Raw genomic sequence first — 23980 nt, forward strand, 5'->3', positions numbered from 1 at the left:
TAAAAAGGCTCACATCCTTTTTCAAAATGATTATGCTTCCACATGAAATGCCCTTTCTTGATGCAAAAGCAGCTGCAGCAGGGAACGTACACGTGAAGGTCAGCGAGGATTCGGCTATCAGCGGTAACATGAGGAGATGCTGAACGCAATCAAAATGGGGCAACTGCAAACATTCATTGAGCTCCTTCATGAATACTGTTGATGAGTTGGATTGAAAAACAAACAGTACACTGAAAGAAGCATGTTACTTCAGGTATTTTTCTTTCCATCAACATCAGAGTGCTCGCTATAGCTTTCTGAGGAGTTAGAAAGGAACAACAACCACCACGGTCTCTGAAATATGCCAAACCTGTCTGTTGAGGGTAAATACGGCAGCATTAACGCTCATCTCCACTGGGCTGTGGGGAAGTGTGATGATCCTCTATGTGGTGTGAGGCCAGCAGGCTCACAAGAGACCAGATGAGCCTCCATCCGGTCTGAGGGACAAGTGGAAGGACACGGGAAAGTCTTCAGTCCATACCTGGCCAGAAGCACTCAAGCCTTCAGCGAATGGTCAAGACAACCAGCCTCATCTGGATCTCACTGCCAGGAGACAATGACAGGACACTCTCTGCAAATGCAGAGAGGGCTGTTGCAGCTTGTGACAGTGCAGCTATGAGGCCGGGACATGACAGTTCAGGTCAAAGCAGAGCTTCGTTTCTGGTGGACACCACAGCGGTAGTCATCTAAAAAGGCCCACAGCCATCATAGGGTTCCTGCTGAAGGCAGTGGCCAACCTCCTCCTCCATTTCATCCATGTAAGGGTTTCTGTATTAAGGCAGGGGCCCCACTGGGAGCTGGCCCTCCATGGCCAAGCTTGGCAGCTTCTCAAGCTGCTCTGCCCGCTGTCGCATCAGTTCCAGACCAAATTCTATCCCCAGTCCCGGCATGTGCAGCTGGGCCAAAGCCTGCTGCTGGAGCTCCACTGCGCCACCGTGTTGTAAATCAAAACCTTTAGCGGGAGCCACTCTGATGGCCCCCGTAGCATCCCTTGATATTTCCGCTCCCATGTCGTCCCCCTGTGGTTCGTCCATGTCCTCTGTGTCCACTGAGCCGCGATCAGGAGGCGTCTCCTCACAGCTCATGGGTGAGGCCAGTTTCTGGCGGTTGGTTAGTGGGACACCGGGGGTGCAGGTGGAACAGCGGTACAGATGACTAGAGGGCTGGATCAAGTGGGGTGGGACAACAGCAGGGGTTTGCAGAGACTGCAGAATTGGGGTGGAGGCAAAATTGGTCCCGGGCGGATCTATGCATATGGTGGGGATAGTGCAGTGGCGGGAGGGGTTTAGGCGGTGAGAACGGCCTCCTGCTGGACGGTCACAGCGCCGCACTTGTGGTAGACGCAGGCAGTCTTTACATGACTGATAGGAGGGCTTCACTTTTAAAGGGTTTCCTGTGCTACCACTGTCCTAAATGGAGTAACATACAAATACAGCATATGGTCAGTGGCATACAGAATATTTAAATACATAGGAAATCCATGAAAAAAGAAGAAAAAAAACGCACAATTTAACCACAATTAAGAAGCGATATTTTCTGAACTCACGTCAAAAGCTGCAGGGCAGCTGCGCTTGGCAGCCAGGCGGTTGCTGTTGTTGGTGTTCAGGTTGGCCAGGCCTAACCGGCTCTCCTCCGTCCTCTCAGCATCATCCCCTGCTCTCTTCCCATCTGAATTTCCGGGTGTCTGAGCCAGGGCTGCCATCTCAGCTTCCTCTTTCTTAGCCTCTTCCTCATCCTCCTCCTCCAAAGTGCTGATCTCGAGCCTCAGTCTCATGTCCTCCAGGGGGTCGAGGCGGCCGCAAGTCTGAGCTGCCGTGCCCTCGCCAGGCAGGGCTAAATGGGCCATGGGGAAACCCTCGTCCTCTAATAGGGCGTCCCTCTCCACGTCTTCAATCTCAATGAAAACTCTTTCCATACCTAGCAGAGGGGGCCCCCGCACTGGAGTGGAGGGCTCACTGTCTAGTGCAGAGTCTGACAACCGTCTGAAGTAATAGTTGTAGTTCAGAGAGTCAAGGGGCTCCATCTCCAGACCCACCGCCCTGCACGGAGAGGCCTCGCAGCCTCCCAAGGCTTCTGCCCCTCGGAGCCCTGCTGTCTCCTCCCCACCAGTACAGTGACCAGAGGCTTGCAAATCATCTGATCCCTCCCTATCGGTTTCAGGCCTCCACAGCTTGTTGTGGCGATGTTTACTGTGAAGGCAAATATACTTTTGTTTACATGTGAGGAAAAAAACAGAAAGAACTGAAAGCTTCACAAAGCAAATCACCATCATATGTTTCACACCAGCAGCATGTGTTTCATGGCTTTTAGCTTCATAACAAAAGCAGGTGTGTGCACTTGAGGTATCTGCTCTGAAATTAAATATCCTGGCCGCACTGGGGAGAAAAAAGAAAAACACACAGGTGACTGCAGCAAAGTGCAAACCTGAGTGAAACTGTAGACCTGCTTACCTTGCGTCCAGGATTCCCTCGTACTCTGCCAGCTGTCTCATGAAACCTGCGTTTGGCTGAGCTATACTCCGTTTCTGCTTGACAAAGTTGTAGGCTTTCTCCAGAGACCAGCCGTACTCCTTCATTGCATAGGCAATAACTGTAGAGGCAGACCGGCTCACCCCCATCTTACAGTGCACCAGGCACTTGGAGTTGTTCTTCCTAGTGGACAGAACATAATTACTTTGTATGGATCTAGTTGGTGACAATTAGGACTGTGTAGTAGCCATTAAAGATATTGCTGCTTTATTTTAACATGTGTGGTCTTACTTGGCTTTGATGAGGAAGTTGTAGGTGTCGTTCCAGTGGGCCAGCAGGTCGGTGGCATCCTCATCATATACGCGGACGTTGTGATAAGAAAACATCCCCGGGAAGAAGTTGTCAATCTCTCTGGTAACATTCAGGATGTAACCCACTCTGCAACCAAATCAACAACATGTTGGTCTTTACCGCCCCTACTTTTTAGTTTAACTGTTACTAAAGACATGTGGAATCAGACTAATGCTATATTCGAGACAACTCGGAAAAGAAAATTGCCAAATTCATCCGCCCGGACTTCATGAAGAAGAAGTTGTCTGACGTCAAACAAATTGGAGAGCACACAATGGAAATGTTAAACCATCAACTTTAATTTAATATTTATTCGGGAAAAATTTAAAAAATGCCCCAAAGAATTTAGAAGCTGCACTCCCGAGCATTTTAATTGTTTAATTGTGTGTACACTTCTCAAAGGACTATACGTTTGTTCACCTTGAACGCTTGGAGGTCGCAAGTTGTCTGAAACGCAGCATAAATATCTACCAACACGGCTGCGCTGACTAAACAACTATTGAAAGTCATACAGAGTCATGTGCCTGTGTTTTAAACAGATTAACTTGGTATAGTTTTACAATTTGCCTCCCAAATATAAACAGATAATAGCGACTTTCAGGTGAAATTATGCATGTATAGCTTATTTACGTCTGTATAAGAATAAAACAAAAAGTACAATTAAATCAGGATTTCATGGTGTGTACACTATCAGCTCACCCGCAGTCACGTAGTTCTTCCAGGTTGGAAGCGTTCCACTCAGAGCCCTGCAGACAGAGACAAAAAAAGGGAAATGTATTCTGAATAATTGCACAAAAAAAAAAGAATGTTAAGTTTACTGAGGGAAGTATAAACCACACTGTGATAGTAAGTAGGTATCAGGGCGGTGGAAAAGTTAAGAAAAAAATGGAAAAGGTAGAAAAAAAAAAAATAACAATAATATTCTCACCAAGTACACATGGTCCAAGATGAGCGTGGGCTTGTCCATCTGACCCAGGATCAAAAGCATCTCGTTGTCTATGAACTCTTTGTACTCAGTGAGATTACAGCTCATATGCTGCTCCAGCTTGTTACGGATCTGTGGACGAGGATTGAACAAGAAACACTTTACTTTACCAAAATAGTGTACAGCCAATGACCGCTACATTAATAAAACATGAAAATCAGATGAGTCTCTTTATAAAACCTTTAAGTACAGCATCATAGAAAGATCTGGACCAATCACACACACACACATCGTTAATTTGCCACATACCTCCTTCGAGGTGATGTTCTCCAGGTCTTGAAACGTCATGATGCTGCGTAGCTTGGCTTTAATGAGACACTCTGTTCTCTCTCGCTCAGTTGGCCTGCACATAATGAGTCAATACGTCAGTGTTGCTGTCTGAATTAAAATTAGCAGAACAGTGTAACATGTTCCCCAAGTTGAAGACAATGGGACAACAGCTGGTGTCCAACACATTCAAATCTATTCCATGAATAAAGACACACCAGGCATATTAGAAATCAGCAGCAATCGGTCCGTTTGGCCACATGTAGAGCCGTTACCATTATTTCTCTCATTTAGTCGGTCGACAGTAAAATTATTGTTGTTAATCATTCTAGTAATTTTTCATGGAAAATGCTGTTTTCTGCCTCCAAAATAGTGAGATATTCTACTTTTCTCCATTTAATATCACATCAAACTGAATTAATTTGGGTAAAAAGACATTTTACTTTGAGAAACTGGGATGGGAACTTTCCTGAATTTTCTGCCATTTCATAGACAAGCCATTAATCAATTCATATAATCTGCATGTTAATCAATAATGAAAATGTTTGTTAGTTGCAGCCATGGCCACATGAACCAGATACTGTTTGAAATCCTCTTCCAGCACCAGAGATAATCCATCAGGGACTGTGACTGAAATGCTCTAATAACTTAAACGGTTATGTTACTTGAAGCAGCCTGTGGGGTCTCACCGGTCGACGAACATGGTGGGCGAGTCGGGCCGAGTGGTCTCCAGGTCGGTCATAGTGTTCCACTCATTGATGCAGCTTTGCTCCGAGGTGATGCAGCTCTCATAGAAGGCCATCCACGTGAGAGCAATTCCCCCTTGGAAGTAGTTGAACCGGCGTGACACCTCACATGCCTTGTGGAGGACCTGCAGGGCAGACCTGCAGAGACACAGAGCAATAACTTCATTATCACAAATCAGGGCCAATGAGGCAATGGTAGGTTTGTTTATTGGTCATTCTGATAAGTGACCAGCAGGTGGCGCATGGATAGAGATGGACTGTCAGAAGTCTTAACCAAACTGTGATGACAGCTGTGTTGTGCTGGACCCAGGAGTCATCACAGTGTTGAGCATCGTGGAACATTATCATCAAATGCTCCATAGTTGTTTGTTATCTACCAAACCAAGAGCAAACCACAAAGGCAGGGGCATTGTCTGTACCATTAACCTCTCTAGTGATGGATAGCTAGTCAAACACATTAACATGTTGTCATTTACATATCCATGAAGTCCCAGAATTCCAGAAACAAAGAAATCATATCAAGGCCCAACTCTTTTTTACATGTGCGTATTGGGATAACAGAAATAGTGGAACCAAACAATAATAGTATTTTTATGATTGGAATGACAACATCTGTGGCATTTTGTATGTATGTTTGTTTATATTATTGGTGACGAGTGCAAAGCTTTAAAGTTGGACAAAGTCTAATAGTTATTTATTACCTTTTTGTGGCGCTGCTACTTGATCCCATAATTGAGCTAACTAGGCTAATCTTTCCTCAGCGTTTCGGTACCTTCACACAGGCATAAAAATGGGCATACAAAATCCAACAATTAAAATGAACTTGAACATGCCCTGAGGTCTGGTACACGTGTTTTCTACCCAATGTGAGTCTAAAACAACAATTACCTAACATGCTCAACGCGTGTTTTCCTCGTGGCCACACAAACACGCACCGGTAATCCCAGGTAAACACGAAGGATTCACTCACCACATGGCCTGTACAGATACAGGCTTGAAGACATGTGATCGCCCCGCCGTGTTCACGCTGAAGCCTCTGGTGAGGAAGAGGAGGAGAGGGAAGACCAGTTTAAGTTTGGGTGGAGATGCAGACAGCGATCAGGGGATGTAAACACAGACTGGACACGGCTCGTTCATGGAGACTATTCAGGACACCAACCAGTGGAACATTCCTCAGCAGACAGAGACAATGTTAACAGGTCAGCAAGAACCGTTCTCTCTCACTCACTCACACACACACACACACAGAAAAATGCATGTAATTCACCCCTCTGCCACTGGTGGGCAGAACACAACAAAAACATGCAACTGCCAACCAAAGTGAATATCAGCAGAAATATTCAACCAGCTGATTTACCTATTCCAGCTTTTATGAAAATGACAAACTGAAACTTACCCATCTCCATCTAAATGTATGTTGGAATCACTCCACAGTGGCAGCACCATCCCGATAGAGCAACTTTTACTGTAGATCACAAAGATTGAAGAACAACATTTTATCAGATCTAATATACAGATACAACTGCACTACATGTAAGACAACAGAGAGATGAATTACCTGTCCTTGTCGGTGAAGTCCATCCCCAGGACGATGTTTTCCTCCGTATCTTGATGGCCGTTGGTGTAGATGACGACCATGTAGCGCACGCGGTCTGACCATCCGCTCTCTAACCGTACAGCCTGTGGAACAGAAGGAGAGCATGCAAGGCATATACAGTGTTTACTGGTGGTGTCACGCAACTGTTGTGCGAAATGACATGTGACTGCATGAAAAACAACTAACCTGAAACTGAACAGACTGACTCAGTAAACAAGACCCGTTTAAAATGGTTTTAATGAGTAAGAGAATTAACACTAGCGCTGTCACAACTTTAAGTGTACAGCACCCACACAAACAAACATATGATCCAAATACTGTTGAAAATAAATAAATGGGGCGAGTATAAATAAAGAGTGAGTGAGTGAGTGAGTGAGTGATACTGACCAGCTTAATGCGATCTTCAGACCGGAGGATCTTAAACATGACCTGCAGGTGTTGCGGTAAATCACCTGAAAGTGAAGCACGCTTTCAGATTTATTAGGAAACGGAGTGAGTGGATTGCAATTCAATGAGAAGCACAGCTATAGTTGAGCTCAGTCTTCGGCATGTTTGATTAGACGAGTTAAGGTCAACTTCACCGTCTGGATGTCCAAACTGGACTTACAAAAGATCCTGACAGAGAAAATGATTTCCCATCACTGCAGTGAGAAACTAAAACTGCCTTCAATAAGCAGAATATGATGACCAAGTTCAGAGTCAACAATAGAGAGAAAACAATGCACAATTTAAATCGCTTCACTGCAGAGACACTTTGTGGAATTTCTAAACGAACAAAAACAACAATAAAACTAAAAGGTCAAGTACAAACTGATCATTCAGCTTCTTCCATTGTACATTCATCTCAAGTGGGAGGAAATATGCGTGTGCATTTCTCTCAATGAAGACAAATCTAAACCCTGCGACCTTACAGCTGTGCTAAGCTAAAGTGTTAGCGAGTAACACCTGAGCCGCGTGCAAACAGACTTCTATCTTGTCCAGCCTTTGTCCTCAAACGACATAAGGCTCAACAAGGACGTGAGATTAGAAACTTGTAAACAGTGAGCGTCTATTAAAGAGCCCCGTCACTCACTGAACGCTTTTATTTTTAGATTGTGCATGATTATGCTGCATTTTAACATCACTTTTATGTGCAGACAAACATCAGCAGAATGATTATGTAATACATAATGTCAAGTGCCAAGTGGAATTCAAAAAGTTAAAGAACAGATACTGTCTGTACATTTCTTTAAAATAACTTTAAGCTAACTGATTGAACTTGTTTGAACTGATTTGTGAGCGTCCCCTGTGTTAATCTGCAGGTCACCTCAGGTCAGACCACAGTTTAGGATAAACAGAGAACAACCCACGGGGAGAAAAATCACCTCAGCAAATACAATTTTCCTTTTGTCTGCAGCTCATTTGTGCAAGAAACAAAGCTTCTTCTGTGCAAGATTGTTCCTACCTGCATGTTTGTGGTGGGTCGGGGTCTTTGGGCCTTGTGCGCCGCCCTGCTGCAGAAAGAGGGCGGCTCCTTTGACCATGAAGAAGCTCTCGCTGAGGCTGGAAAAAGGCAGATGTGGAAAATACATTGAGGGCTACTGACATTTTGAAAATTACCATCAAATAGTTTTTTTTTTTTTTACAGTACAGTGTTGACACTTTCACACCAGGTTGATGATGTTTTACCAGTTGAACCACCATTTCCTGTGCTTCATTCTAACTCAACGAGTCAAACCCAAGTGAGGTCGGAATTTATTGTTTCCCCTCTTTCTTTCTATAAAGGTTGGACAGGGAAGTTGGATTGATTTAACATCTATTAGCTGGCTAAGGGACGGTTGTAGTTTAACACATTGATTCCCTTCATCATCCAGCTCAGATATCTCAAAAGATTCCAGTAATAAAAGCTCAACTGACTATAGGAAATCAGTCCTGGCTTGCTCTTCATAACCATCTCGACCTCATCTTCATGGTCTCCACAACCCTTTACTTTTTAACATAAGTGTCTTAAACATCACTTGCACAAGTACTTTCACTCATCCATACATGCTTAACATCACAGACCTATTTCCTCATAATCTAGAACCAGATCTTGACTAATCATTATCAGCTTATCTGAATCAAAAGGTCAATCTCTTCGTTTTTCTATTCCCTCATTAGCAAACAAATGTTTTCTTACATATTGGAAGAAAACTACTGTCACAACCATTAAAATGTGTCCGGACGACTTTATTATTATGAATTGCTTTAAAAAACAAACATAATTTGGCTATGTAATTGATAAACGAAGCAACAGTAGAAACAGTGTTATCAGTATGTGACCTAAACTGCGAAATAAAAACTTATTTGATCTGAAGATGGTCAAAAATGTCTGTCAGAATTTCCCAGAACCTGCGGTGATGTCTTCATATTGCTTGTTTTGTTTGACTATCATATCCAAACCAAAATATATTAAATGTAATATTACATAAGAGAAAGAAAAGCAAATCCTCAAAACCAAGAGGCTCAAATCAATGAATTTTTGGCAAAGACGCTGAATACAGTTTAATACATTTTCTATGGATCTGAAAATAAGTCATCATTGCCGATTGGAGTTAAAATCCCATTTTCAATCATGTGGGGTGTTCAAACAAAGTTGACCTTTGCTGCTTGTCATCCCCTCTATCGCCCCTCTTTCCTGTCATTCACCAGCTGCTCTAATAAAAAGCGAGTAAAAGCCCTAAAAAAAAAATCATCATAAAACAAAAAGACATGTCTGGATACTGTACGCAGAGTGAGCAGTCGGGTGTAGGCTGCGTACTTATTAAGCCCTCATTGGTTCAGCGAGCAGGACAGAGGCCTCATCCGTGGCTGAGAGTCAGCAGAGTCCTGATGCAGTGACTTTTACAGCCCTGTGTTTTTATAGCATGATTAACAGACACCTCCTGCGTTGATGTGCTGACCTACGCTGAATCAAGCGTTTCACCACGACTATCCAAATCCAAGACTTCCTCTCCTGTCAGACCTGGATTGGATGCAGGACTTGTGGGCCATGCCTTTGTTATGAGGGCTGCAGTGAAGCAGGAGGAGAGCTTTAGCGTCTTTCCTCACACAGAACAGAGTGCAGCTTTGTTTCACCGCAGTCTCGTACCCCTGCTCAACCAACACACACAAAGCCTGGTATGACTGAGTGGGACCATCACAAAGCCTTTTGTTTCAGCTCCCCTGCTACATGGCATCACGATTTATGTTCAAATGTCCGTAGAATACATAAGATTTAGGGGCAACAGTAAATGAATCAAAAAGGCCTGATGTGAATCAATTGCGTTTAACAAAAGTACGCTGCAGTTGAAAAAGGTTTGTTGATTTCAATGTATAACAACTTCAAACTCGTCACAAAGCTCGGGCAAAAAATACCTTTTCTTATATAAAAACTCGAAGCATTGACACACCAGAAAACCTCTCAGAATGAAAGCTTTTAAATGTGGAAGACGGTCCTAAAAATGTGAAGTCTCCTGCTGCTAAATAAAACAGATTAGGCTGAGAAATCATAATTATTAAACTTTTTAATACCTATACTAATACATTTTTAACGGCAACTTTAAAACATCCCAAACTGCCAGTAAGGGTTGACTTACTCTAATAAGTTTTCACTATCAAGTCTGCTCTGGACTTTCTGTTTGTGTCGCTGTGAGAACTTACATGCGACAGATCTCCCTCCGAGTCAGAGCAGCTTTCTCCACAAAGTGAGGCAGCACGGTGAGCATGGCTTTGTGCGAAGGCTTCACAACCAGATGCATCCTGCTGGTAGTTAGTTAACTATTTACAGTTTCCTCAGAAAAAAATATCTAATTTAGTCTCCTCTTATTACCATCCTCCCATCCATCTCCTACACCTGTGTTTTCCTGTTGGTCAGGAGACTGCAGCCTCTCCGAGCAGTTTAGCTTCTCTCCCCGAGGTTTTGGTCAAGCAAGTCCTTCCTCTTTCTCGGTCCACGAGTCTCCTCGTCTGCACTGCCCCGTCCTCTATCTCCTCTTCACAGCACGTGCTTCGGCAATCAGCTCTCCCTACGCAACACTCTGCCACAATACCGTCATTCATGCAAGCGCTGGGAAGCACTGGAAATGTGACTTGGCGTCAATCTCAAGTCTGTGATGCAGAATTCTAAATGCAGACTCCACGCCGATGAATTACTGAGCCACAGAAACAGGTTACTCATGTAGACACTCCAGACAAGGCATGACATGACTGCTTCAAATGTGAACGACCCACACACACCCACACACACCCACACACACACACACACACACACACACACACACACACACACACACACACACACACACACACACACACACACACACACACACACACAGGGAGCACAAAGACAGAGTCTGTGCCAAAGCTTTACTCACACAAATCTTAACTTCTGTGACGTTGGGTTGATTGAAGAAAAGCTTTGTGAACGAGCAGGAACAACATTACTATTCGTTACGGAACTTAGGAAGCATTTAAAAATAAAACGATGTTAAATCAACTGTACTTCCAGCAGGGCTTTCTCCTTGACAACAGCGAGAAACTGAGGGCCATTACAGAAAATAAACTGATACTCCTGTATCTCCAGGACTGAGGACAAGACAAGCAGCTCATCGCCTGCCAAAGAAGCTCCTAATAAATAAAAGGCAGCACTATTCTCTGAACATTCATTGCATACAGTTTAGTCATTTGACGTGATTTTGTCACCTATAGTGGTGACAAGAGCTGCCCACAGACAGACATAAATATAAACGCCTGGCAATGTACTGAAAACCGCTTCTGCAGTAGTTCCTGCTCCAGTAGGTGTCTTAAAGACTTCCTTTTGCCATGACATGCACACATACACACACTCACAGGGTGAAAACAAGCCACTTGCTGGAAACTGCACATCTAGAAACTCATGTGAAAATTAAAAGTACTGTATTTCATGATGTCATCCTTTTATTAACTAAGCAAATGTATCTGTAAGGTTTACGTTCAGGTTTCCAAGTAAATGTGGATCGCAGCTTTAACTGTTGAAGCCTGAAATGTTCACATAGGAGAGACAACTGTGTTGTTAAGAGGACTTGTTTGAATGTAGTTGTTTTCAGTCATACCTGCAACAGTACTACCACCTCACATACAATCATAGACTGACAATCATAGCGTGAGAAATCACGGTCTGCTGGCGTCTCCCCTCGTTGCTCATGCAAAACTGAAAAGCACATTCCACAACTCAGCAAAATAAGTTTATGCAAGAACTTCCAATGCATGACTCTTTTGACAGAAAGATCTTACCTCTGATTATTTTTCCGCTCATCGTCACTTCCAAAATCCTGAAAGACAAAAAAAGTGAAGAGAATATAAAAGAGTGCAACAGCATGACGTTGTGTAACGACAGTGTCAAATGAATGTTGAAGAAAAACTGAGAGGATTTCAAATGCCATCTTTGTGAATCTAATATGTGTAGCTGCAGCTCGACAGAGCTGGAGAGTTGTTCTCATCGAGTCCCGGACCGGATTAGTGAACAGAGACTACTGCACTGTGCACATGTAAGTGTTGTTTGGGTCATCTGGAGGCCGATATTCATCGCAAGTATGAAACATCATTACTGGTGCTAACATATTGGTTCACTGTGTAAGTGAGAGACTGAGCTGCAGAGCCACATGGGCAGAACGCATTCAGGAACTGACTGGACCTTGATACATTCATGATTTAAAATCATTAAAATGTGAGGTGGTACAAATGAATGTTGAGGACCATGCAATTGGAATGTAGCATGCTAGCGCCAACTGCTGGTCCTGTCCTGTCAGTGCTGTGATCTCGTCTGCTACAGAGACAACAGTAGAATCATTTGGAGGCCTTCAAACAGCAAAAAACACATCCAAACATCACACCCATCCACTTTTCCTTCCTGCTGTCTGGCTCTTGCAGGCAGAACAGTGAGCTGTATTGCATGAAGTGATGTTAAAAACTCAACTCCTCATCAGAGGAAGAATGTCACTGCTTGTTTTTGTGTCTCAGCTCAGACAGCCCGCCCACCAAGACCACATAATCCACCCTCCTAAAACTAGAGAACTGGAGCACTAACCCTGGTGTTATGATTTCATTTAGATGTCAAATCTGGCGCTGCTCCACATGTGAATGTGTTTCCGCTAAGATTAAGTGTTCCATATGAGAGGTGGCGTCCGATTCACAGCCTCAAACTCCTCAGAGTCAATGTTACTTCTTGATGCAGGAGCTGAAATTGACGGGTTTTCTAAAAGCTAGACAATAACATACTCCATTTTTTAAATTGTAATGAAAACTGCTGAACACAGGTTTGTAAGATTGTTGTGTGAAGGTGTTGCACACATCCAACACCACTCGGCTGTACCACCTCAGTGGCATCACTCATTAAGTGTTTCTCTTTTTGCAAGTTCATGAACACTTGACTAAAGTGTCCTGGAGCACACTCTGATCATAACTCTAAAAAAAAAAACACCAAAAAATGGACGTCATTCTCCTTTAAAGTCTCCTCCCCAACACTGAGGCTGCATTCCTCTATAAAAGGCCAATAACAAGGAGGGAGAACAACCTGAGTGCAACGCAGCAAATGTTTGTGCAGCAGCAAAATGACCACTTTGTTCTGACAGCTAAACCCAGCAGCCTCCCCCTCCCCCGCTGCAGGATTTTGTTTACAAATCCGATGGCACAGTAGCCACAAACAACTCTCTGCTGCAAACAATGCAACAATAAATCAAGTTTATAACCCACACACACACACATATATATATACACACACACACACACACACACACACACACACACACACACACACACACACACACACACACACACACACACATATACACGCACACGCAGCAATGACGGAATGATGGTTAACCCTTCCTGCGGGATATTAAACCACACCGCCTCGGTTGATACGGGCTCCTGCAGGCACCTCCTCGGCGTTTCCTGGTCGCGCGCACACAAAGACCGAGCCCCGGCTTTTCCCACTTACCTCCCCCGCACTGCTGTTCGTCGTGCTGGCCGAGGATGCTGCACTGGGGGTGGGAGAGCGCTGCAGAGTCACCAGGGCCATGGTCGGTGGGCTGCAGCCTTGGAGGGCAGCGGAGGAGGAGAAGGGAGGGGAGGGGAGGAGGACGTGGGAAGATGCGCCGCTGAGATTGTGTCTCTGTCACCGGGGAGAAAATGCCTAGTCAGACTCTCATCCAGCAGCACCTCCAGACTCCAGAGCCCCGGCGGTGCTCCCGTGCGGTCCTGCTCCGTGCGTCCTCTGCGGTTACCGGAGTCCTCATGAGCGGGAAGTCATGGGAGATTTCCTCCGTTTGTACCGCGCCAGCAGCGGACCCCGCGATTTCATCACTGCTGCGCAGACAGACAAACAAAACACGGTGCAGGTTGCAAGCGGAGCAGAAATGACATGCAGCTTCGCCGGACGCCTGTGATTGGCTGGCCTAGTTCGCGTGCGCGCTGTCATTGGGCCAATGTTGTCAAGGTGACTGGCCAGACTAGGAACTCCCAAATACAAATGATGAAATCATATTCAGTTCATGTTATGAAACGCAGTGAGGTCGACCTGATGCTGGGAGGCACCGACGACATGTTCACGACCGAGTCATCTGCTCGTTACATGAGCGACTCATTGCTTGGTCCACGGAGCCTCGCATCAGCAAAGCGTTGGACATGACCGTCACAATCTCCTTGAGTCTCATGTGATGTCACCAAATGTGTGGTTTTGTTCGACCAAAAGTCCCAAGTTTACTATAATGTCCATGATTTTGTTGTAATTGCAGATTAGTTTTCTGCTGATCCACCTATTGATTATCAAGTCATCGTTGCAGCTCTAAAGTGATTGAACCATGCATCTTTTCTTCAACAGTGGGATTCACAGACAAAAACAAATAGAGGTATATGGAACATCTTTAATGAGCAAAAGTCACTCTGGCTTCATATATATAAATAAGTACATACAATAAGTCATTTTCATCCAAAACATTAGGGCAAGTTAAAATGTGTAACTCAGAGCCAGTAAGTGAATCCTCATTGTCCACATTGTCCCCTCTGTTGCTTCTCTTGGCCTAAATGTAGAGAGGGTAAACAAACCGGTCCAAGTGCTTCCGCTCTCATTAGACATGGGAAGTAGGCCTGTCCTCAATTATCACTCCCTGCCTGTAATGAGATTAGTTTGAATCCTGTGAGCGATGATGGGTGCAGAACAATGGGACGAAGTTGAATAGGCAACTGTGGCATCTGCAGCAGCCTTGGAGTTAAATATTTACACGCATCTTGAATGAGATACCTCTGGCTCACACTCCTGCATTGTATCATTTGACTTGCTGGTTCTGGTGGTCGTCTAGTCTCCGAACTCTTTATCAAGACTGGACTCCTGCAGACCCATGTCCAGTGTCTCAATGGGCAGGATCAAGGATGCAATGCCACCCAGCAGACCAACACCACAGTACAGCGACAGGGTCGCATACACTGATTTCCTGAGCAACACCTATAACCAAAACCCACAATGTGAAGAGCCATGTGGATAAATGGTACTGGAACTCATTTTTAACAAGTTTCTTTGAAAAGTGACAAGAGTGATGGTCACTTCTGCATACCTGCGCCACAAAGGGGGTGATCAGGGCCCCCACCTTGCTCATCAAACTGGAAGTACCTATTGCTACGGCTCTGCATTCTGTAGGGAACACCTAATGAGAAAACAAGAGCATTTTGTCCAGTTCAAATTAGGGCTGTCCTCAACTAAAGAAAATCAATTAACACTCTTTGTCAACTAATCGATTAATAGCTTAAACAACAGATCTGTAGAACTGAAATTCCAGCAGAGTCATACAAAGACACTACTTTAAATATTGTGTTTACTAGAGATGTCTTTATAGGTTTATTTCAAATAAGCATGAAAAAGGCATTAAAACAAAAAAGTTAGTCGACCAAGTTCAAAACGTCCGATTAGTTGACTAATCAGCTAAGAGAGATCAGCCCTAATTTAAATGATCTAAAAACAAATGTTAACTTGGTAAAAGACAAACCTCTGGTGTGTAAACATAAGCAACTTGGAATCCTCCAGTGATGGAGGCTCTGGCTATAAAGATGCAGATTGTAACAGCTGTCCTGCGTGGACAGAAAGACAGACAGACAGACAGACAGACAGTTAAGAAGTCAGTCTTGATGTTTTAATATATTGCTACTGTTCCAATGTGACACAACAACAACACATAGACACAAACTTACCCTCCAATACAAGTGTATATGGGCAGAATGCTCAAAGAAAACATGAAGGAAAACAGAGCCATGCTCTTCTTCCTGCCAATACGTTCAATTGTTAGAAGGGCGACTAAAATACCTAAAACAAACATGAAAAACAAACATCTTTTAAACGTGGCAGTCAAGAGTTGTAAAGACACACTAGGAATTAATTACAAGTCAACAGCTGATGAAGAAATATGGAGGAACCTCCATCTCTGACCTCAACTCTGTTCTTGGCAACAGCATCATAAAAAGGTCTTCATCTGAAAGTTAAAATTACATACTACAGCTCTGAGAAAATGCTAATACGAGCGTTTTACCTGGGAATTCAGCTACGGTTGTCCATAAAAGGTCTGTGTAGTCAGCTGATGTCAAATATTTGCATTCCAGACTACAGCTTGGTTCAATTTTGCCCCCTTGCGTCGCTATGAGGAAGGAAGGATAGTTTTGTTTTGGGGTTTGTTCCAATTTAAGACGCATTATGACAAAAGTTAAAAGCTGGTCCACAGGGTGCCGTTACTTACTTTTACATGAATGTCCAGCTTGGTACAGCTCAGTCGTTAACAGGACTATCCCGTAGTAGCAGAAGGCGTTTACAAACCTTAGGATAAAAACACCATACACTGTTCTAAACTGTGTACACATAGTTGAAGATGAAGCATTACAACACATAGATGGAATAACCTACTAGAGGACATTGGGGTAAAAAAAAATTCAAAATATGTTTACCAAAAAAAAAAAAGTTCATTCAAGCTCACCATATAAACCACAGAAGAAAAGTAGTCCTCAAATACCGGGGAGTGAAAAGAGTTTTGATGTGTCCATGGCCAGTCTGAGAAATAAAAAGGACAATAATAAAAGGCTTATTTATGAATATCAACAGTTAAGCATTGTATTGGACACTCGTGTCCTTCACCTGAAAGAAATGCAAGAACCTTTGTATTTTTAACCCCACCTGTTTATTGGCGATAAGCTTCCCTTGAGGCATGGCCTTGCCGTTCTCTTTGGCGATGCGTGCTAAAGTTGCCATGGCCTTCTCCGTTTTTCTGGTCAGCACATGAAAACGGGCACTTTCAGGTAGCCACTGTATAACAGATAAAGTTCAGTTGGAGCTTGATTCTTGGCTGGTTTCATTTTTCATAACCAACATACTTACAGGGCAGAAGCAAACAAAGGTGGCTACTGGTATAGTAGACAAGCCGAGCAGCCACCTCCAGCCGAGAGTGGGCATCGTCACCAACGCCAGGAGGACCGCAAACACAGAGCCAAGTGACCAGAATACCTGATGCACACAAACACACCAATCAGGAGGGAATCAATAATCAGTGTACTTAATCCGATCAAAGATTCAACACTGGAATACAGTTAAAGTCACCACAGTACCGCAGTCAGCATGAGACAGAGGCCTCTTGACTTCACCGGGAGGAACTCTGAGTACAGCGTCACCCTTAAAAAGAGATCAAGCGTTTATTGCAAATAATTTCCTGGCTATTCAAATGTGCAGGTCTGTTCGGTGCATGGCTTCAAGAGCAGGGGAAGCGGTTGAACCTACGACTGAGGAGCTCCTCCGAGACCGAAGCCTACGAGGCCCCGCAGGAACAAGAGCCAGCCGTACACCGGAGCAAAGGCACTTAACACGCCGTAGAACAGAACCCAGCACATACTAATCATCAGACCCTGATCACCACAGAGACAAACACAGAAAACACACAAGTTAAACATAAAAACATGTAAAAAAAAAAAAACACTAAATCATTAACAACCCAAATATGAGACTTACTGCTTTTCTGCCGTAAATGTCAGATATATTCCCGATTACAACTGAACCGATCCCCATTCCTGCAAATACCACCTGCGTTGATAAAAACAACAAAAAAATATATCGAGAGAAGATTTTCACACATTTCAAAGCCAACTTGCTGGAGAATATATAACACTTTATGAGAATAAAGTACCGAAAGGGGACTCTACCGATGTTATGAGAGCCACCCAATAGTCTGGTAGCCTCCACTCACAGTGCAGCTGGGGGCCCAAGACACTGAGGAGCATCATCTCCATGGCGTCTCCGACCTGCTCTCAGAGAGGCAGAGCGCTACATGACATTCTGCATCTGGAGGTCAGAGTGCAGACTTTTCTGCATGTTTTAGGATTCTTACCCATGACAGTCCGATGAGGACAGACAATTTCCACTGGAACTTTCCAAAGCCGATGGCATCAAGTGCATCGTCCACTGTAAAGGTTGCTGTAAAAGAGACGAGACAGTCACTGCAATTTCCCCATCAAGAAATGGAAGCAGAATCGCTCAAGAATCACAAAAAGCACCACAGTAATATATTCAAATATTAATATTGGGCTTTAACGCATCTAAAAAAATAATGATGTCCAAATACTACTTTTGCTGGGAGCTTAGAACTGTCTCTTTAAGAACAACAGAAGCTGATTAGACATAATGTGAATGTGTTGCAACTAACAGGATGTGTTGCAACTAACAGGTTCAGCACAAAAACCTGTTTTCTTTATTTGTTCTTTTACTAGTATTTCTGCTTAACGCTATGTTGTACTTCTATATCCCACTACATAAAAAAAGGGAAATACTGTACTTTTTACACCACTACATTTTTAACAAGCTATGATTACGCAACTACAAAAAAGGATATAAAATAATAATTTTTTTTATCTACACCATCCAACTACAACATTAAAGTATTGCTCTCACGTTAATGCATCAAAAATAATGATCAATTGGTATAATATTGAAACCCTGACATTTTGTTACGTTTACTTTTGGTACTTCTAGTATACTGCTGCAATGAAGCATTGCTCAGCTTATATATAAACTGTCTCTCACCTTTTCCCTCACAAAAAAATCCAGCATAGTTTCAGTTTGCAAAGAAATTCCCATTTAGATTGAAAGGCCACCTTGATGATTGTAATTTTTCACACAGACGTACAAGATAAAAAATGTGTATGAACTACAACTTAGAGTTGTTCTACAGACCCTGAGTTTCATGAAATCCAGTTATGGATGCAGAATGTATTCCCTCTGAGTTGACTCTTGCTGAGTCTATGACACAGATCTCACTGTCTGTGCAGTCCTCATCGCTGTGATCACCCCTAATGTCCGCACACCAAAAGGGAGAAAAACAGACATTAGTAAGCACAACAAATTGAGTTTTGAAGAACAAGATGTCACCTTTTATCATAACATTAATTAGCCTCAGCCTGGACATATCTCTGTGGCAACACTCTTTTAACAGGAGGTTTGATACTTGTATCTGGTTATACTAGCATGAGAGAAGGGGAGGTAGTTGGCCCCAAATCACATATTTAAAGATGTTAAAATCTTTAGGAGTCTTGCTTGAGGTGCTATAAGCGAAGTAATGCTGGTGTATCTTTTGCTGAAAGCTTTTCAACACCCATTTGTCATTCAAATATTTTTGCCCCATTATGCCACGTTGTGAATAGCATTAATAGTAAATATATAATTTATTAGTATATTAATAGTAAATATATAATAACAGGCAATAGTGTATTGCCTGTTACCTCAACTCCTCTTTCCTCGCATCTTCAGTGGGCGGGGCTGAAACGCGAGGAGGACGTGAGGAAAGGAATCGAGGATGAACAAACTAGAAAGGCATCTGATAATTCTTGTCCTATGCAGTCTATGGTTTAACGTCATAACGCTATGAACTGTGCCAATTTCCTCTGCCAAAGTATGCAGAAATAAGGGCCTGCGGGAAGAGTATATAGGGACACATGTCTTCGAGATCCCTCGGGCACTTTGCGGTTTGACAGTTGAAAAAGCCCTAAACTCACCCGAACTTTGCGGAGACGCAACTCAAAGTCCGCGAGTCCCCAACAACACGTTATTAATAAGTTACGACTTAAAAACACTGCTTTGTCTCTTTATGACGGATTCGCAAAAACCCGGGATATTTTCAAATAAGTTTCGCCCCTGCACCACTCTGGTATGTGAAGACAGCATTACTTAGCGCCATACACACACATGTGAGGAAATGCAAAAGTAAAAGCATGGGTTGGTTTTACCTCTCTCCAGGATTTCTCCACCGTTTGTACGTAATCGTGGGTATTCTGCTCCAGCTGTCCATTTCAGTTACGTGTTGGATGAAACTTAAACCGCACAACGCGCAGGTGTATTCATCAGACATCAGGTGGAGCCCAGGTTCCACTGAGACACCCAATCAGAGAGCAATGCCTCAGGGGAAACATGCAGAGAGTTTACATCAGGAAATACAACTAATGTGAATGGACATGAGTTTCACGTTTTATTGTGGCAAAAACGGATCAGCCATAATTAATCAAACATTCTCTCTAGAGCGCTATATTTATTAAAACAGTAAGTAGGGATGATGAGATAGAACATGGTGATCACTTTGTATTTGTTTTAGCGTCATCATTTGGGGATAATTTGGTCGTGTCAAAGTAGAAATAAAACAAGAAGACACAAACTATGAAGTCAGTTCATGAATATTATTTAATTTTATTTGATTGTCGTCAGTAAATTACAATCACAAATACAACCAGTAGAGATCAATCAAACTGCAAATATCTTCCCTCGTCTCTTAGCTCTTGTTATTATCCAGTGGGACTTACATTAAGTACAACAGTGAGCTGAGCTTAAGCTAAATGAATTGATTGATCACCAACAGTTAAAGCAAACGCAGATAATGTGTTTCTGTGTGTGTCACAGACACTTCAGCTATTATTGTGACTACAGGAAGATGTCTGTGTGTGTGTGTGTGTGTGTGTGTGTGTGTGTGTGTGTGTGTGTGTGTGTGTGTGAGTGTGTGTGTGTGTGTGTGTGTGTGTGTGTGTGTGTGTGTGTTGGCACGCGCACGCCTCCTTCAACTCATCAAACCTGTCTTCTTTCCACTGTTTCAACAATCAACATACATATTTGGCATGTTGATATATGGGGCCGATATAGAATTTTTAATTTTCAGGTCATACAACTCTTTGAAACATGGGATTATAGAGTTACATTTGTCAAAATTAATGTTGCTTATTTCTTTGAATCTTTTACATTTTAGGATGCTGATTAAGTGTTCAACCCTAACCCAACAGCAGGTTGTGCTCTCCTCTTGCTGGTGCTGGTCAAATAGCCAGAAGGCTTTCTGTTGTTGTCAGACGTTGTCCTTCTTGTGTACAGAGCTGCGTGTATGTTAGTTCATATTCACACACACCAATAGTGATAATTACATATTCATAGCCTATTATATCTTTTCACAGAAGCCTTGTGAGAAAGGGATGTATTTAAGACGTGGTACTCTGTCTAAATCCTGTAAGTCTAACAGCACACTCAAGACCTTTTGAGGCCTGCTGCTCCTATAACACAGGGCTCTGGGTTAGTTTCTCAAATAAGTTACTAGTTGCAGCAAACAAAAATAAACTGAAACCAGTGGCTACATAGAACAATACAAATATAAAACATGATGCTATGCTTAGGAAAATGTTTCGCAGTAAATAGAAAAGTATATGAGTTTTCTTTGTCAACATTACCATTTAGAAACACTGGTGAAGTCCCCGATACAAAGATGGAAGACGTATGTGAGAGTAAGCCAATACAATGATCTAAAAGTACTGCATTACAAGTAGAAGTCATGAATTCAACATCCCAAACAAGAACAAACTAAAGTTACAGTTAATTTGTATGTATATTTTGGACTTCATACTTTTCCTCTTGAATTATTCTCAATGAAACTATGAGAGAAGCTTAGAATGGAAATCAACTCAAGAACAACATGACAATGAGCTACAATCTCCCAAAATGGGAACCACAAGGTTTAATCTTGAAGAAGTTACATATATAGATATAAATTATACCTGCATCTTACACTTATACATTTTCTATTATGTATCAGAAAAATAGCTATAGCTGTTAGATAAAAAGTAGAGTAAAAAGTACAATAATTCCCCTTTAAATGTGGTGGAAGTATAAAGTAACAAAAAAGATAAGTACAGTACTTGAGTAAATGTACAGTGTGATGTCCCGGTAATACCACAAAAACAAACAATAAAGAGTATTTACCGCCACAGGAGGACATCTTGTCTGTGGCTGCTGGAAGCTTTCAGTCCTCTGCACCCATTCAAGTGAATACGGCCAACCTGAAAATAAAAGCGGTCGCAATGTAGGACACCGCGAGGACATGCTGAGGCTGCTGCATTACGGGACGGTCATAAATACAGGTAGGATATACAATACATCCTCTGGTCACATCAGCTGCTTGGCCGGACTCACGCAGAACGACACAGAACCTCAGCAGAGCTTTTCTGAATTGCACAGAGGACGAAAACATTGATTCAAAGGTAAGACATAACAATGCTTAAAAGCCTTTGACATGTGATTGAATATCCTGCTAACAGATATTCAATCTGCTATAATTATGTTTGCATGCACACATTATGAAAACAGTGATGTTGCACATTGGTTATTGTGAGATTTGTTCACTGAATGCTCCACTTCTGAAACTAAGCTTGGTTTAGTTGAGTCCTGCCCTGTCCGACAGTAAGCCGTTTGCTCACATAAATAAAGGATTAGTTGAAAGTTTAGTTGTTTGGGACTAATTGGGCCTGTGAATATTTATTTGGACAAGTGGTGGATCAAGGACACTTTGTGATCCAACTTGTCCTTCACTCTTTAGTTTAGAAACACGTTCACAATCAACGTATTATTTATCTCCTATTTCTGTCCTTGATGTTGAGATGTGTTCTTGTGTTTGAGGTAATACTGGACAATGTGGTTTATAGACTTGTTTTAATGGTACACTTTGAACTCTGTGTACAATGCACAAAAGGAAAGGAGATACTCTAGGAACCAGTGGTTTGTGTTATCATTAGAGCTGAGTATCTAACCTCAATAGTTTTTGAAGATTGAACAAATCTGAATACTCAAAGTATTGAAAAGGAACAGCTAGTTCTGTTGTATGTGTTTATGCTCACAATAGAAAGGTATTGAAAACTGCTTATTTCTTTTTTTCTTCGGTACCACAGCTCACATATCAAATTGGCTCGGATATAAAAACAATACATATTTTAAGTCATAAAGCATCTCTTATTATCAGCCGCTGAGTCCTCTTTTGATTTAGTCTCAATCCGGTAAAACATATAATTAAAATAGCAAGTATCTAATACAGTACAACTTTCTGTTTTTCATAGATGGAGGGCAAACATAATGTAAATATTATCTTTTCAAGCAGAAGTTACATACACCAACATAAACCAACATGTGCCAAACACATAGGAATGGCTTGTTGAGATATGAGGTGTTGCCGTCAAATGATACCTGGTTTTCCATGAGTGTAAATCAATAAGACAGCTCATCACTGAGTAGATTCTTGAAACCTCTCAGTATTTGCATAATGGATTGCATTATGTGAATGGTCATTTTTCCAGCATGCTCTCTTATGTCACCGTGCATTTTGTGCTAATCTACGTAACGTAAGATGCCTTTGTTGATGCTTACAGGAAGCACAATGTTAAATTTTAAACAGACGGAATGAGAGGGCAATGCTACGCTGCCCACAGGCCTGTCACGATTGACTTACAAGACAAAGATGAGGTAGAAGCACAAGGGTACAATGTTGTATTATTGTGATATCAATACAAAAATAAAACAAATATAGTACTAAAAGTATAATGATCTATCTTTATCTGTTGTCTATCTCCACATTTCCTGTTTGCACTCCACAATTTAAAAGCAGACATTAAAAAATGCTATGTTGTGGATGTTTATTGAAAGTATGATACATAAAATCAGTTCAGTTCCATGTTACAGATGAATTATTTGAATACATATTTAATTTTTGAATTGAGGTTTAACTCAAAAGCTTTCGTTGAAAACAGAATGCATCACAGCAGCACATGCAGTTCTGAAATAATCTGTGATTTTGACAGGTGGTGTCTCCGAATCTACAGTATGATCCAAAACTGGACTCGTCGTTATGGCTCTAATGAGCAGCTAGTAATTAGTTTGAAATGCATCTGCCTAATCAAAGATCAGTAATCGAATACCTGTGCTGTAATTTTGTGGGGAGGAGGGTGAGGACGGGTCTCTGGGAGGATAGAGTTACACCATCCTTGTATTACACACGTGCATGTACGCACACACACACGGAAATATGCACGCACACACACACACACACACACACACACACACACACACACACACACACACACGCACACACACACACACACACACACACTCTTCCTTAAACACATGGAGTAGCTGTTCAACACTCAGGTGAAGCGCTGAATGAATGTTTGCTGCCGGTGC

At 42.5% G+C, this 23980-nt stretch overlaps 2 protein-coding genes across 2 annotated transcripts; both read right to left on the reverse strand.

Annotated features, from left to right (window-relative positions):
- Positions 1–812: 812 nt before the first annotated feature.
- Positions 813–13525, reverse strand: ssh1b (slingshot protein phosphatase 1b; the record flags this gene model as incomplete). Its single annotated transcript, XM_079234752.1, has 15 exons — positions 13430–13525; positions 11725–11762; positions 7898–7995; positions 6841–6905; positions 6415–6536; positions 6253–6321; positions 5827–5892; positions 4800–4994; positions 4093–4186; positions 3787–3915; positions 3558–3604; positions 2799–2945; positions 2490–2690; positions 1586–2228; positions 813–1448 (listed from the first exon to the last, which is right to left on the reverse strand). The coding sequence occupies exons 1-15, from the start codon at positions 13508–13510 to the stop codon at positions 813–815; spliced, it is 2631 nt and encodes an 876-aa protein (XP_079090878.1). The 5' UTR covers positions 13511–13525.
- Positions 13526–14420: 895 nt separating this feature from the next.
- svopb (SV2 related protein b) lies at positions 14421–21752 on the reverse strand (the record flags this gene model as incomplete). The annotated part of the gene is made up of 16 exons (XM_079234964.1): positions 14421–14932; positions 15042–15131; positions 15471–15552; positions 15673–15810; positions 15908–15950; positions 16008–16112; positions 16212–16288; positions 16446–16519; positions 16643–16771; positions 16844–16969; positions 17071–17134; positions 17240–17364; positions 17468–17539; positions 17659–17757; positions 17844–17929; positions 21737–21752. 16 exons carry the CDS (start codon positions 21750–21752, stop codon positions 14786–14788), a joined length of 1473 nt encoding a protein of 490 aa, XP_079091090.1. The 3' UTR covers positions 14421–14785.
- Between the last annotated feature and the right edge of the window lie 2228 nt (positions 21753–23980).

This window comes from Taurulus bubalis, assembly GCF_910589615.1.
Source record: "Taurulus bubalis genome assembly, chromosome: 19".
Taxonomy (NCBI): Eukaryota; Metazoa; Chordata; class Actinopteri; order Perciformes; family Cottidae; genus Taurulus; species Taurulus bubalis.